The 16,538-nt window shown below is 41.4% G+C and overlaps 1 protein-coding gene across 1 annotated transcript in view; it reads right to left on the minus strand.

The window, feature by feature from the left end:
* The window catches only part of FAT3 (FAT atypical cadherin 3), a 353,905-nt gene that overhangs the window by 326,676 nt on the left and 10,691 nt on the right, over positions 1-16,538 (minus strand). Inside the window, 4 exon segments of the mRNA XM_075742391.1 lie at positions 1,697-4,479; positions 4,481-4,512; positions 4,514-4,897; positions 4,900-5,008. Coding sequence (XP_075598506.1) covers positions 1,697-4,479; positions 4,481-4,512; positions 4,514-4,897; positions 4,900-4,980 — 3,280 coding nt within the window. The 5' untranslated portion in view covers positions 4,981-5,008.

Genomic DNA, 16,538 nt, shown 5'->3' on the forward strand with positions numbered 1-16,538 from the left:
GTTTGTGGTGGTTTGTGGGGTTCCCACCCCAAACTAGATTTCAGTTCTGGAAAGAACCTAAGTATGTTTAATGTGGAATATTGAGTACAATTCCCACTCACGTCAAAACATGATTTGTGCTTTATTGAATAGGTACTCTAACTTATTATAGGCTATCATCCCTACTAGTCTAGACACAGGGTAAAAACCCTGGTTAATTTATTAACAAGCGACATGCACTAACTCATTCTCCCTAACAATTCCTTTCAATTCAATAAATGTTGAATCTTGAAATTTTCAGACCAATGCTGCGGCATTTGGACCAGTCTCCTGCTGCTTTATAAAGAGCCCTCTTAGCTGAAACTGATGCTACTGAATAAGCAGGTGGGCAAAAATTTTCAAATGCAGGAGCTTAAAGTTGAAAGTCATGTTCAACTGCCTAAATAATGTTGTCCAAATGCCTTCAACTGCTATAAGCACTGCAGGATATACAAGTTCTTAACATTTCTGGAAATTAGAGTAGGCTCCCTTTTGACTTTTGACACGCAAGTTTGATGTTTCTGGACATAAGGTTTTGATTGTATCATCTGTGCACAGCTGCAGCAGGGACTATAGCACAAATAGAATAAAAATATTTTTCACTGCTTATGCTCAGACGCGATCCACAGCATTTGTAATGTCGTCTGTTTTTCATAATGTTCAGTTTAGAAAGTTGACATTTGATTAAAACAGTTTGATTTTGCCAAGACATACATTTTAATCTTATGTTTTAATACCACATTCTCAATTAAAAGCTTTAGAAAAAGACATACAAAGTCTGCTTAAATCACAGTAAACCCACAGACCTAACATATTTAATATAATTTCTGAAACTGTTGACTAATACTTTCTAATTTCCTCACTACTTCTAGTACCACAGCTGCATCATTCCTCCCAACAGCTATTAGATATTTAAACAACCAGTTCATTAAGTGTTTTACTAGATAGCCTGTTATACTTAGCATTTTCCACATTTTCCAATAGGGTGGCGCAATAGTGAAGTTAAACATCTTGAAAATCTTCACTCTATTAATACTGTTTTCTAAGATTGATGTTCATATAATACGACCTCCAAGGGAAAGCTGGCACAGCTGGTTTACAGTTAGCACCTTTCCCTGTATTTCTACCTTTATGCAAGCGTGCCAACGCTGATGAACACCATGCTACAAGAATGCATATTATACAGAATAGCGTATCATTCCAGACTGCTAACTCCCATGAAAAATTACTCCCACCAACAATAAGAACAAGACCACAAATAGGTTTTAGGATGAAATAATTCTTGTTTCATGCTCCTCATTTCCTTTCATTGAGTTTAACACCGTATTCAAGGTTATGAGTGTTGTGACTCTGTGGAGGTGACCTGAGTAATTTACAACGATCAACAGATAATACAGTGACTGGAAGTGAGTCATTCCGTAACTATCACTGCTTTCTAAATGGAGTCATCACATAGCTGCTGAAAAGGAATGTGTATTATTTCACACCCAGAGAGTGATGAATGTAACCAGGTAATTAAATCATGTCATTGCTGTGCCTGGAAAATCCTTATTTATAATTTTATCTTGCTTGTTCAGAAGAACTGAATTTCTTGTTAGGGGTAGAAAATAATTATGCCTAAGCTTTGCTTTTGCAAAAACCTTTACAAAGGGGAAAGGAAATTAGAAACAAAACTCACCAGTTTCTTCATCTATGCTGAATCTCCCCAGGCCACTGCCATCCCTGATGGAATACTGGATCTCTCCATCCCTTCCAGAGTCCTCATCTCGAGCAGCAACTTGCAAAACACTCGTACCAATGCGGGAGTTTTCCTTTACAGATCCAATGACGGCAAAGTCAGGAAAATAGGGGGTATAGAGATTTTCGTTAACATCCACCACTTCAACTTCCACAAAAGAAACAGAAGAGAGAGAAACTGGTCGCCCCTTGTCCTTCGCACGCACAGTCAGGTTGTAGAACTGCTGTTTCTCATAATCGAGCTCTTTGTTCAAGCGGATGGCACCGCTCGCTTTGTCTATCTCAAACCGCCCGTTGTAATCGTTCACCAGCGAGTAACGGACTTGACCTCCCAAGCCGAGATCTGGATCATGAGTTTCCAACCAAGCTATGACAGTGCCAACTGGCAGGTCCTCAAGGACCTTCACGTTGTAGCTGGACGGTATAAAGGCTGGAGAGCAATCATTGACATCATCCAAAAAAACCTTGAGAGGCACAACGGAAAACTGCTGATGGCCACTCTCTGCTTTGTCCCTAGCCTCAATCTTCAATGTATAGTTCGCTTTTGATTCCCGGTCTAGCTGATCAGCCACATACACCATTCCCGTGGAACTGTTGATGGCAAATTGCTGGGTGTCTGTCAGTACTGAGTAAGTCACTTCACCATTGGATCCTAGGTCTTTATCTCTGGCTTCTACCTGGATAATCTCTGTACCGAGACTTGTACTTTCTAAAATATTAACTGAGTAACTGTCCTGTAAAAAAACAGGCATGTTATCATTTGCATCCTCCACAGTGACAGTCAACAGTCTCCACGCAGATTTCTGTGGATTACCTAAATCATAAATTGTAATATTAAGGAGATAGAGCTCTGTTTTTTCACGGTCCAAGGGCATAAGAACATTAAGTACCCCCGTCTCCATGTCAATGTTGAAACAACTATCTACATTACCATCAGAAATTGTATAAACTACTCTCCCATTGAAGCCTGAGTCTGCATCATAGGCTTTTATCCTCAGGATGGTGGCACCAACTGGCAGATCCTCTGAAACCTTTACATCAGTAGGGAAGGATTTGTCAAAATGTGGTGCCTGCCTGTTCACCGAATAAAAATCAAGAAAACCGTCTTCCAAATTCAGCTTCACATTTGCTTTTGCCTTTTTGAGTAATTTTTCTGCTAGCTTCTGAGCAACTCTAGTTTCTCTACAGCTAAACGTCTTTGAAGACACTTTCCCATGAACTACCGAAATATTAACAAACATAGCATCAGCAAAGTTCTCTCCATCGGTTGCCGTTATCTTAAGGCCAAAATTGCTGTTCTTTATGCCAGAATTAATTAGAGATTTTTTAAGCTGCAGGACACCAGAGTCAGGATTTAAATAGAAAATGCCAAGTTCATTTCCAGAGATTATTTTGTACTTCACAAGCTCTAACTCGTCTATGTCTATTGCAGAAACAGCAGTGATGTGACCACCAACAGGAAAATCAGATGAAATCACTCCCTGACATGCCACTTTTTCAAAGAGGGGTTTGTTATCATTGACGTTGCCTATGTATATGGTGACATTCACCTCACTTTCATGGCGGTAGGGAGAACCCCAGTCAGAAGCTCTCACGATGAACCTGTAGCTTTCTGGTGAGGACTCAAAATCCAGTTCTTCAGATGTGCTGATGACACCTGTAAACTGGTTTATTGTAAATGGTAGTGAGTTGAGACTGGCAATGCTGTATGTTATGTATCCATTTTCTCCCCTATCTTTATCAATTGCTGAAACTGCCAAAACGCTAGACCCCACAGGGATGCTTTCATTGACGAACGAGCTGTAGGAGGGCTGCTGGAACTCCGGAGTGTGATCGTTGGCATCTTCTAACCTGACAGTAACCTGTGCTTTTATATCATTACCTTTGTTTGTATACACTTCTAATTCATAGAGGTCCTTCTCAATGATTTTCAAAGGACGAGCAGTAGTAATAAGGCCTGTGTTGGGATTGATCTTAAAACACTCAGCTTTCTCACTTGGAGTTATTCTATATTCCACACCCTGTGGCTCAGGCATCAGCTTAACCACTGCAACCACCACACCAGGAGGTGAAAATTCACTGATCGAAACATCATATGCTTCCTTTTCAAACTTCATGGGGATATTTTCTTTCTTGGGACTAGCAATGTGGACCAGTTTGACTGCAGAAAATTTCTGAGGAGATCCTTTGTCCTTGGCTTGGAGAGTCAGGTTATAACCATACGGGAAGCTGTCCCAATCAATAGGCTTTCTTTCTTTGATTTTGTACTCATTCATCCATTTACCTTCTTTAGTCAGAAAGAACTGTTCTAGAGGATCTCCGGCCACAATAGAAACAGATTCTATTTCTCCATTGGCTCCTTCATCTAGGTCATCAATGTTAACAACTGCATAGGTAGGCTCCTTGTCTGATGGGAAGGGAATATGGGTTACTACATTTATCATTGGGGCATGTTCATTTATACGTTCAATGTGAACATAAAGCTTGGCAGTGCTGCTTACGCCATTGTTTCCATAAAGCTTCATCCCACGGTCCACAGCCAAAATCTCGAGATCGTATCTGTTTTTATCATCATAGTTTAACCGGCCACTTAACGAGATAACACCACTTGTAGGATGAACTGAGAAGAGATCAACTTTGTTTTTGAAGTAATAATAAAATTCACCATTGGACCCAATATCCGCATCTGTTGCAGTCACCTGTGCAATGCTAGTCTTAAAGGAGTGCTTTCGCTATCGTGACAGAGTATGTGGTTGGTGGAAAACAAAGGTCTTAAGTCATTCATATCCAAAACCTGGATGTTCACTTTTGTCCATGCTTCCAAGTCCTCTCCTCTGACAGACCCTTTCACCATCAATAAATAGTTGTCCTGGATTTCTCTGTTCAATATAGCAGAATTCCCACCTTTAGTCCTTATTCTTAGGAAGCAAAAGTCAGCAATGATGACTTCCTCTGCTTTAAAAAAGCCCTCATCATCACCAGACACTATCCTGTACTTGATATCCCATGAAAGGTCAGACAAGGTAATGCCATCCTCGTTTGACTGTTGACATAAGGTCCTGGCTGCAGAATTCTCATACACCGTAGCATTGTAAGTGGAATGTGTAAAGTGAAAGCCAAGCGGCGTGGGTCCCGTGAGCTTACCTGACAAACAGACGCCAGGAACTTGACAATCAGAAGGGCAAGGCATGACAGAGGTGGCCGTGAGCCTGACCAGCGGCCCATATTCACCTCATCACATCATTCTTTCACCCTGTGACAGAGAAAGAAAACAGGAAATAGTTGATCAAGAGAAAAACTGTACTGTGAGGTGTTATGTCAAAATTATTTAGTAAATTTCTAATTAAAAATTAAATATATGCAAAAACTAGGCACTATATATTTAACAAACTGGAAATGGAGAACACTACACACACACACAAAAGCACCAGTTTTGGATTATATTTTTATGTGTGTGTGAGTGTTTAATATGTATGCATGTGCACATACATGCACATAATATATAAATACATATATATATTTTTATTCACTTTTTTAACACGAAAAATCCTATGAGACCCTACCACATCTATACACACATGCACACAGTCCAGAATAATAATCACATTAAAAAAACCTAAAATCAGACACGCACGTTTGAATAAGTTTATGTAAGAGGATGAACCACATGCAGAAATTGGTTTTGTTTACCAGTAGCTCCAACTAAGCCTAAACTTGCTTGTTTTCAGAGCATATTGGAAAGTGTGTTTTCATTCTCAATGTTTGGAAAGGAGACAGCATTTTCACTATATAGCACCATGATAGTTGAATGTTATCAGTTTTATTATGTTATGAAAGATCACGCAGTTGATGAAATTTGAGCCACCAAGAACAAGTAGTACATAAACATCATTACCTGGCCATTACTTTAATTACAGATACCTTCAGAAAAGTCAAAAATAAGGAAGAATTCTAGCTAACTGAATACAATTGCATACACACATGGATACACATACCCAGATACTGAGAACTGACAAAATACAATGAAGAAAATAAAACTGCTCAATAAAGCTCCCAGGTGAAGACTCAAGGTAGGAAACAGCACAGCTGAGATGATAGCCCATAAGACTTTACTCTTGCATATGTACCACAATGCATCTGTGATTACGGTCACCACTTTCCACCAAATACACTGGATAACATACCCTAAATGAGGCCAGAGATGAACATTTTTTCTGTATGCCCAATAAACGCTCCATTCGCTGGGTACTACTGCCATCCCAGCCTAAGAAAGGTGAAGATGCCCTCCAATCTACTGCCTGTCCTGCTGCCAATGGGCCACCCCAGCCAGCAAAAGCATAAATGCATCCTTGTTCAGATGGAGTGAATTCCAGCTTACACCACATTTCACTTCGGCAATCCCAAGCAGAATTTGGCTACAAGTAAGGCACACAGCTCCATCGCCATCAGTCTGTCTCAATCCAGTCTGAACCACTCCAGCCACCTCAATGCAGTGAGAGCCTTTCCCTTCATTTCAGAAGGCTCGTTATAGATATAAGTATTCAAAAGCAATTAATAAGCAGCCATTTGGGGAAGATTTGGAGTTCCTCCACACAGTCCTGTTGTGGAATAGCCCCAGTGCCTTGCATCAGTGATCTAAACTGGGTGGTTAAACAGAGGCAGAGTAAGCGGAGACACTGGCTGAAGGTTGCTGGAGGGTGCTGCAGAAGCTGGGAGCCAGGTCCTGCTTATTCATTCCCACTCAAAGGAGAGGAGAAGAGCCTGAGGAAACCAGGCAGGTGCTTACAGTGAGGCAGTGTGAATGAGCTTCTTTGTTACAGATTATATTCACTGCTACTCATGAAAATCATAAAAATCAATTTTAAAAGGCAATTACTGAAAGACCCGCTGCATACACACATTGTTCTCATTGTCATTTAAAAGCTGCTTGAAAACATAGTTTTCTCCAAGCTAGAATACAGAGTGGAAAAGGATAAGAAAAGTTGTCGATAATGACAGGGGTTAATTTAAATTTCCAACATGATTTCAACATCCCCTAGGAGATTTATAAATTGCATACAAGTTTTGGAATATGAATTCATGTTAGTTATCACTTCCAATATAACTGAATGACTATTGCAGTTTTAAGTACTAACGACAATCAATTTATCGCACTGATTTTATAATGTTCACAGAAAACACTTAACTTCCTGATCCCACAGTCTATATCCCATTGCTTAACACATTAATCAATTTGATCAATTCTCCCAAGTGTTTGTCGAGGCACTCATCTTTCAATACACTTATTTTCGCACGCAGGTCTCCCCCCGCTTTGTTTCCTTCTTATTTTCTTTTCTATTATACCAACAAAGAAAAAAAAAAGGAAATTCTTTAAAAAGAAAATAAAAAGATTGTATCACCTCTGAACCTGCATTCCTCAGTAACAGGCAAATCCCCACAGAACTACATGTGGCAATTCCTTTTCTGAATACGTCCACTCAATTCTTGTGCATTTATCACGTGTGTCCTATGATTATTATCTCATCCCATACAGTTTATACATGAAATATGTTTATATATAGCTTTTTGCTATATTTATTTATAGGTTTTTATACAGTTTATATATCAAATATTCAGAGAGGTTGTGGAGGCCCCATCCCTGGAAGTGTTCAAGGCCAGGTTGGATGGGGCTTTGGGAACCTGGTCTAGTGGAGGGTGTCCCTGCCCGTAGCAAGAGGGTTGGAACTAGATGATCTTTGAGGTCCCTTCCAACCCAAACCATGTTATGATTGCATGAAATATGCACAGTTCTCTAATATGCTTTGTGTACGTGAGGGACCAGCTCTCCCCATGCTCTTGTTGATCCCAGGGTACCCAGGATGGCATTCTTCTACTTCAGCTAGGAAAGGTTTTTTTATTATTGTTGTCATTTCACTCAGCCAAAAGATCAGAGCAGTGGCACCTTATTTTTCAGCACAGCAAACATTCATCAACTTAATTCACCAGTGTGAAAATATCAAAAAGTCCCTTATTTTCAAGGGGCTTTATGTGATCACTTTGAGTACTGCCACTAAAAGCTGCTGCTTCAGCCTGGCGTGGGAGATGATGCTCTCAAGTAGAAAATACAACCAATATATAATATGTTGCCGAGGAAAAGCCAGCCAAGGGGAATGAGAAATTCTAATGAGAGAGACTCAACTCATAACAAAATAAAGGGCTGTGCCTCTTCTGTTATGTGGCATTATTAAAATACTCAACAGACAAATGACTGTATTGCTGCCTTTCGCCAAGAGCACTTCAGCATCCTCCACCTATATACCAGCCTCTCCTCGCTGCTAAGAGAAAGTGAATTTTTGCTGGCTTACGATGGAGATTGATGTTCTGTTTCATCTGAGCACCCAGACTTTATTTCACCGCAGCTCAGCAGCTTCCCAGAAACAGGTCTCTTCGGAGTAATGAAATGAATCGTATTATCTTATTTACATCTCATTTGGTGGTCTAGTTTCTCCTGTCCCCATCATAGTTCAGACTGAGCTGGTTTCTCTCCATCATTCATAACCACGAACGTTGGGTTTCCAGGTCCACCATAATCAGAAATCAGTTTTCCTGAGAAATTAATTGACACAAGCAAAAATGATTTAAAACTTTACCTTCAGATTAGACATACCCAAGGTTATAGACTCTGCTGTGGCAGGCAGGCATCAAAGTAGGTATTTACAAAGCAATGTGATTATGTGAACCTAATGAAAAAGTTGTGTATATCCCAGGCAATACAACACGACAACCTTACGCTCCCATTCCATTTATCTATTTATTTATAGAGAAAGACAGGGCTAAGACCTGATCTCCAATACACTGCTGCAAATCCAGTCATGTTAATAGTCTATAAAGTTTTAGGGGTTCAGTGCAATCAGGATCAGTCCTGAAACACTAAATTCCACCTAGAAACAACGTAAGTATATGTGTGTGTTTGTGAATGCATGTTTTAGTTATGTATACATATGTGTACACAAACACACAACTTCTGTATTTCTAGGTATAATTCCAGAGTTGGCACTGGAAAAATTGGACCTTCACATCAGGCAGCACTTTCAGAGTTTAATTTCATTTCAGATCTGGTATGCAGAGTTGTAACAAGCTCCTCACTGAAGTTATTCATCTATCCATATATTTATATGGCCATCATCATTATATTATTTGAAAGTCCCAATGGATGAGCTATTAAACTGCCACTTCAGCTACCCAAGAATGTTTTATTCATTTACTGAATTCCTTTCTTTTGGGATATTTGTTTTTAAGAGCTCATAATACATACATACTCAACGCACAGGAAATGTAATGCGATAGGTTACAGAAACAAAGTACAAAGCAACCCACCGTAAATTAAGAGGCATTTCTTTAAAGGCACTTCTTGTCAAAAAAATGTTATGGTTTCAAGAGAAGAGAAAGGTTGTGATTACTTTTGCTTGATTTTGAAACATTTGGGCAGGAGCTACTCCAAAAAAAAAAAAAATAACCCCTGGTACTGCTCAACATGGTTAGTCTGAAGAAAAGAAACAGCTCTAACAAAAGCAGTGACAAAAAGAAAAAACCTCCTTCTAACTACGCAAGGAGGTGACAAGGTAACACAAAGTTGGAGTCCAGCATTTTTCCACTTTAGCTCACATTAAATACTCTGGCCTTGAAGTGGGAAGGAAGGAATGCAGAAATAGAATGGTGTGTCTTGATTTTTAATACTCTTTAAAATAAACTTGAACATCAGGGAGAACTCTATGATTTCACATTCAGTTCTCCACTCAGTCACTTCCCCTTGCTCCCTGAACAAAGATTAACTTCATGACCCAAACCTTGCAGAATAGCTGCAGGGACCCATAGGTGGCTGATGCTCCTTAGAGGAACTGAGGGAGGTATAAGCGTCATTCCTTTTTCTCATCTTTGCTCTGGCAACCTCCAGTCTGGGCTGCATCCAAACATAACACCACACCAGACTGAGAAGGAAGACTCGAGTCCCAGGAACTGCCAGGATTCCTGCACACCAAAATTGTGGCTCTGCTTCAATGTGCAGATATGAAACAAGTGCTGTGTGATCCTTCGTTTGATTCCTTCTCCCTAGGCTAATTCTTCTAATACCAAAGATCTCCATACCATAAAATACTTGAAAAAGGAATAAATGCATATCCCTCTTGGATAAACTCTGAAAATATTAAACAAGAGCCAAAAGGACTTCTACAGAATATAAGGAATACAGCAGGTAAACTTACACTACAAGCCCAATCACATCCTACGAGATAAGGATTTTTCCATTGACCATCAGTGTGCCTAGCTAATACAATAAACCACAACTATTTAAGACTTTCTACAGGTGCTTTGAAAGAGAGTAGAGAAGAAACCAATCTGTGCTTTAACTTCCATCTTCACTACAAGGGCCCAATGAAGCTCTTACCTATAAGGTCTTCTGAGCTCGGAGGAGAAAAAACAGTTTCTCAACTTCAGGTGACAAATTTCTGAGAGTTGAGGTATTTATGCACCTGTGTGCATGGGAAAAATGGATCAAGACACATCGACTTAAAGGTTTTTACCTTGGTTGGTATTTCTCTTGGAGAAGCTGGGAAAGGGAGCATGCCTCACCTCACACAGGGTGACCACATGGTATGGAAAAATACTACAATTTGGAATTATTACTCCTTTTTCAGGAGAGTTGTCACAAGTCTCTTTCAAAAAGTAGGTATTTAAAGTCTGTTAAGCAGCTTGACATCAAAAATGTGTATTTGAAAATATAAGTCTTTTTCAGGAGGCAGAAGAACATTAACTTCACACGCACTTGAAGTCTAAATAGTATGTAGTGCAGCCATGCATCTGCAGCAGGAACAGCAACTCTTGATTTTGTTGGAAGTGACCTCAATCTTACGAGTAACTCCTTCCTTTCACTCAAACAATGTCAACATCAGCAGGAGCCTCTCTATTCTTACAGTCTAATTATCAAAACACCAAACCTACAAACTTGTCACACAGACAAATCCATGAATGGAGCATCTTATTCTCAGTGCTATTTTCTATCAACAACAGCAATCTGCTTACACAAAAACTTCTGCATGACCAGGCCGTGATGACATGCAAAAAGGGTGCAACGAAGGTTACAAAGCATCTTGACTGGTTTGTAATAGTTACCTATTTAAGGCTTACACCAAGCTGCACCAGTGATAGGAAAAGATGTTTTTCACAATCTGTTGCAACAAGGAGGTGGGAGCTCATGTATGTCTGGGTTCTCTCTTGGAAGAAGCACCTTCCATAGTGCAGAACTATGGAAAACTCTTCCAAACGCATGGAAATTCGTGTTTAAGGCACATGGAAGATATTGATCTAGGAGTTCAAAGACGAAGGCATCACTCTACCAGCAAACCTCTGGCACAGGCTAGAGATTGCCATGGATTTTATACTCTCCCCTCATTATACAGGCAGTATCACTAGCACGTTGTCAAATCAGAATAGGGAAAAAAGCACATTTAAATGGCACTTCCTCTAGCTAAACATCTTCCTTGAATTGTAGTCCACAATAATTTACCCAGCTAGAAAAGAGTAACAATTTACTGGTCAGGAAAGTAAATCAGAATATAGAATAAAAACTTAGAATTTGTGCCATATGGAAATGAATTAAAAATGTGCATTCAACTCTAGGCAAGAGGGAAAAAAATCTGACTGACACCCATAGATTTATAACAGGAGATACATTCACGGGACTACCTGCTGCCCAATGAGCACAAAGATATGATTTTCCATATATATGATTATATCATGATGTGTTTATCCCAAAAAGAGAAGATGAAGACAAAATGACCATTTCTGCAGAGTAAGCCCTTGCAAGAGACAGTGCTATAAATCCTAACCTTCCATAGAGCTGCAAATCCTCCTGCTGCCTGTATATAATTTCACGCGGGAGAAAGGCAGCTCAGCATGTAGCAAGTGTAATTCCAGGCCGTCCTTAGGAAGTGAAGATTTAGCCACCCAGCCGTATGTTATGAATAACTTTGTTTTGCTAGCAGGTGCTGGGGATTTTTCCATACAACACCAATTTTTGCCAAGTATCAGTTCATCAGCAAATGCTTCCACTTGCGAGCAGGAGCCAGGCGTCATTTGTCTTCCCGGGGAGCGGGTGCAAAGGGTCTGTCGGACTTTCCCTTCCCCCTCGAGCATGAAACGTGGCTTGAGGAAATGGTAGGGGGGGAGAGGGGAGGAATAATTTGCCACCATGCGAGATCTGTCGAAAGGGAATTCCTGGGAGCCACCTTACAAGGGATTTGAGCTTGTCCCTTGGTGGTCTGTCCCCAGGGAAACAAAGGCTGATCTCCAGTTTTCATGCTTTGTGAATCTCCAATTCCTCCAGGCTCCTGCTTCTTAATCACTGTAAAATAGGGAAGCTTTGGGGCAGTTTCAAAACGAGCCAGTTATTTTCATGGGGGCTACGTGCTTATTTCTTGCTTATTTGGCTTTTTTAATTTTCCCTTAAGTTTATCTCGTATATCTACTTTGATCCCATTCAGGGAGCTCTGGTTTGAAAGCTCTCTCTAGGTACAATGTTGATGTAAAAAATCCAGGACTAGTGAGTCCCACTCCTGTCACTGCTTGTCTTTCCCCGGCTCTCCCTTCACCACACGTTAATCTGGATCCCCCCAGCCAGTTGTTTGCCGAGCTGCATCCCTGGACGTCAGGGGCAAGGGCTCTGCTCATGCACCCGGAGGGCTGCCGAGGACTGGCAGGCAGGATCACACCCTCCCATGCAGCACCTTCCAGCCACATACACTGGGGCTTGAGCAGTGATTCGACTGGGCTCTTTGCAAATCCCACCCTTACTATAATCAAGTAATAAATACAATTGAGACCAGAGAGTCTTTTGAACAAAACCCTAGAGCAATCCAATCTCTACTTTTCACAAAGCCCAGTGAAACACAACAATGGAATGAGCACTAACGAGAGCCGAGGCGCAGCACTGATGCTAATGTGACGGCCCCGCAGCTGCAAAAGTATCTCCCACCCCTCCCACGCAAGGCTCAGTTCCCACTCTATTAACAGATGCTCTTCCACCACAGTTTTCCTGCAAATCCATTCCCCTTAGTCCCAGGCGCTGCTGGCCGCTGCCGCTGGTCTGCTCTGTGTTCGGGATACTGCACGTACTCCTTCTGACAGCTTGCACAGGCTTGTATAAACTATTTGGATATAGTTTATAGTAAGAAAGAAGTCTATGAGATTTACAACTACTGTTTCCAGGGCCATAATAGGTATGTAGGTGTAAGGACTGGGGTAAGCTGTTACTCTCAGAGGAAAAAAATACTATATATCTCCCTCAGACGCTCTGTGTGTAGAGGTAGGGCAGCTCAAACGGTCCAGACCTTTATATACAGGCAAAGGAGAGTGGTTGAGAGATGAATATACAAAAGCCCCATATAAAAAAAACACAACATAAAATGCAGACCAGGGGAAAAGACTATCGCGTTGGACTAAATGGTCATTAAAGGTCCCTTCCAGTCCAAACCATTCCAGGATTTTATGATTACAAGATGCCAAGTCAAAATAATAACAGTCCCGTAAGGATTTTACAATGGGACTGTGGGATAAAGCACTTCACTACACGCCAGACCTTGGGATAAGCCCAGCTCCGGGTATGTCCCAAAACAATTTGCTGAGTGACGGAGAGGTGGTCTCAGCAGGATTGCTCCCTGCAGTGACAGTTAGTGCTGAAAAGGCAGGTATGGACGGAGTCAATAGGAACAAGAAGGGATCCTCAGGAGAGGGATGAGCAGGACAGAGCATGAGACTTGTGAGTGAGGTGGGACGGGGGGGGGCTGGTGAGCAGCACTGGGGGACACATCCCCCTAACCAGCATGGTGCCATTTACCAGGCAGAGAGGCAGAGGCATCTTCTTGCCCATCGTTCTCCAAAAGTTTGCCAAGGGTTGCTGATCCTCTAGTTTGTACCATGAAATTATGGTGTTTGGTCCATGCAGGAACAACACCCAAAGTAACCTGAGAAAATGGAATTGCCTGAGCAATCCAGGAAGAAGTCTCAGAAGATGACACATGGATGCATCTAGGTGCCATTAAGAAAAAAACCACAATTAAACAGAATAACCACTTGAGAAATATTTAAATCTTAGGATTCTGGAGAAAAAGAAAAGAATAATTATTCTCTTGAGGCTAGGAACTGGATTATTGGTTTTGTGATGCTATTTCTCTTTGAGATGGCTGTGACACATAGCAATAGAGAGAGATCATGCTTGAAGTGCAAGGAGCAAATATTTTGATTAAGATTCTCAACAAGTTTGAGATTTGAGAACGAAACTTAGGTTTAGCGATGCTCACTTTTTTTCTGATAGGGCAGGAATCTGCAGAGTGCTGGCAACTGCTGCTGTGCTGCAGATGTAACACAGAGCTGCTTCTGCTTCTGGAGCAATCCACTTGAGTTGTCTACAACCAATTCAAGATGTCTACATGGGTCTGACTTGCAGGCACTGCAGAGCAACCACCTTTCAGTTGTTTTGAAGGACAGCTCCCCAAAAACTGCCTCCCATTGGCCCTCTGATGATGTAGCCTCTGAAAATCTGGACCTACCCTAAGCCCACAAAAAACAAAGAGAAATGAGCATTGATGAATACAGTTTCTGCTTTCTAAATCTTCCTGTGCAAAAAAATCAGAAAGGCTGTAGATTGTTCAAACATGCAACATTTAGAGAAAGGGTTATTGCCATCACTTTTAAAAATTACATCCAGCTCAGGCCGTGGAAATTGGTTATGCTGCCTAAGCATGCATGGATACATCAGGTCAAATACATCACAGTTTCTCACAAATAAGTGGAATCCACACTGCAGATAACATGGGAAATAGAAAATTAGATGGAGTCAGCCTTAAACTGAACAAAGTTATGACAGAAACCTTGAAATTTTCTTTCCAGCCCATGTCTTAAGGCCAAATCACTGCAAGGAAGAAAGTTTTCTATCAAAGCTGGCCTTGGACCACTATCTGCATTAGAAATACCTGAATCCATATAAGGTGATGAATCCAATTATTTTGAATGGGGTATTATAAGATGCTAATTTTGATGCACACAAGGGAGTGCTGGTAGCGCTCAGACAGACAGATATGTGTTGGTTGTACCTCTGCTCCCACCTCTGGTCCCACCTCTATCATGCACCCCTTCCCCGGCAAGCAGCCACCAAGGGAAAGGCACAGCACTGAAAGTCTTCTGTGTGCTGAAACTCCCACCGCAGACAAATTCAAACAAGTTACCCATACCCATATGCTTCTGCCCCCCCTCCAATGGTTGGCTCATGCTTAGATATTTGAGATGACAACCACTTTTTAGCTAACCAGACATTAACTCAAACCACTACGGCTTCAGCTTTCCAACTCGGCCAGTTCAGTGGCCGCAGCTGGGAGTTCCTCAAAGCCTGTTGCGTGTTTGGAAAGGTTCAACTTTGCAAGCACAGCCCAATTAAAAGCTCCACAGAGCAGAGATCACTATTTAAAGCTGAACTGTTTCCTTTTGTTTATTTATAGCAAAACCATTAATTGCTAATCACATATTTGTTTGCTGGAAAACCAACACTCCAAAATAAACACTAACTTTAAAGACCATTCCCAGAACACTGAACGGTATCAGGAACAGCGCTAAAAATGTAAATCAGAAACATCAAAACACGTCAGGATTTCAACTGGAGGAACAAACAACCCATTATTTCTGTGCCAGAAAAGAGGTTACCCATAAGCCGTCAGTTACCCACACAGTCATCTACAGTCCAGCAGTTATTTATGTCCTGGAGAATGACAGACACCACTGTCCAGTATCTGTTGAAAATATCTTCATGGCAATCAGCATATGCTACATTAAATGAGGTACCTCTTAATTGGGAGTTTTGATAATCCCCTTGGAAAAGTGCCTTTTAAATATTTGGCATTAGAGGCGGAACCTCAGAAAAAGGATCATTTCATTTATGACCCAGTTTTATGTCCAAACCATACAGAATTAAAAACAAAAAAAAAAAGAAAGAAAGAAAAAAAAAGTTGCGCTTTTGTTTTAGCCCTCTTCACTAACAGAGCTCCATGCTCCCCTTGGGAGACGCATGGTCCCTCCGATATCTACAGGACTCCTGCATGGAAAACCAGCAAAATTAGAGAGCTACGATGTGCCCTTTCTCCGTGAAAGGCGTTTTACACAAGGACGATAGCCCCGGCTGCACGGAAAGGCTCCCCACCAGCCACACCGGGGAGCAGTAACTACTGGCCAGCAGACTGCTATTGACCTCCTGAAATCTCTACGGGTGCAGGACATCCCTGAAGCACCCCCATCCACTGGCTGTCAGGAAACATTTGACCTCAAAGCGCCTGCACCTGCCCTGACAGCGCTGCCCTCAAGTTCCCTGATTTTCATCTATATTTGAAGGACAGGTTAGTGCCCACACTCAGCCCATTTCCAGATCTGACAACAGGCACAAACAACTCAAGCCCCTTGCTCCCAGCTACACAGGAGACCCCTCCGCGTACCCCAGCTGCCCGCTCTCACTGGAGCAGGAAGGTTTCCCTACAAAGCAATGCTCACCAGCAGTACTGGCCTAAATCTCCAAAACAGAGGGTCATACAGTTACGTTTCTCACCATCATCGCAGTGGCTACCACTCAAAACTTATCATTTATTCACAGGCAGGACTTTGGGTTCCGTCTTCAAAAATTAGGTCAAGATCTTGGAAAGTTAACTGGAGACACTGATCATGAAATGGAGACCAGTAAGGCAGGGGTAATAGGAATAATAATAACGACA

The sequence above is a fragment of the Balearica regulorum genome, chromosome 1 (genome assembly GCF_011004875.1).
Source record: "Balearica regulorum gibbericeps isolate bBalReg1 chromosome 1, bBalReg1.pri, whole genome shotgun sequence".
In the NCBI taxonomy this organism is placed as follows: Eukaryota; Metazoa; Chordata; class Aves; order Gruiformes; family Gruidae; genus Balearica; species Balearica regulorum.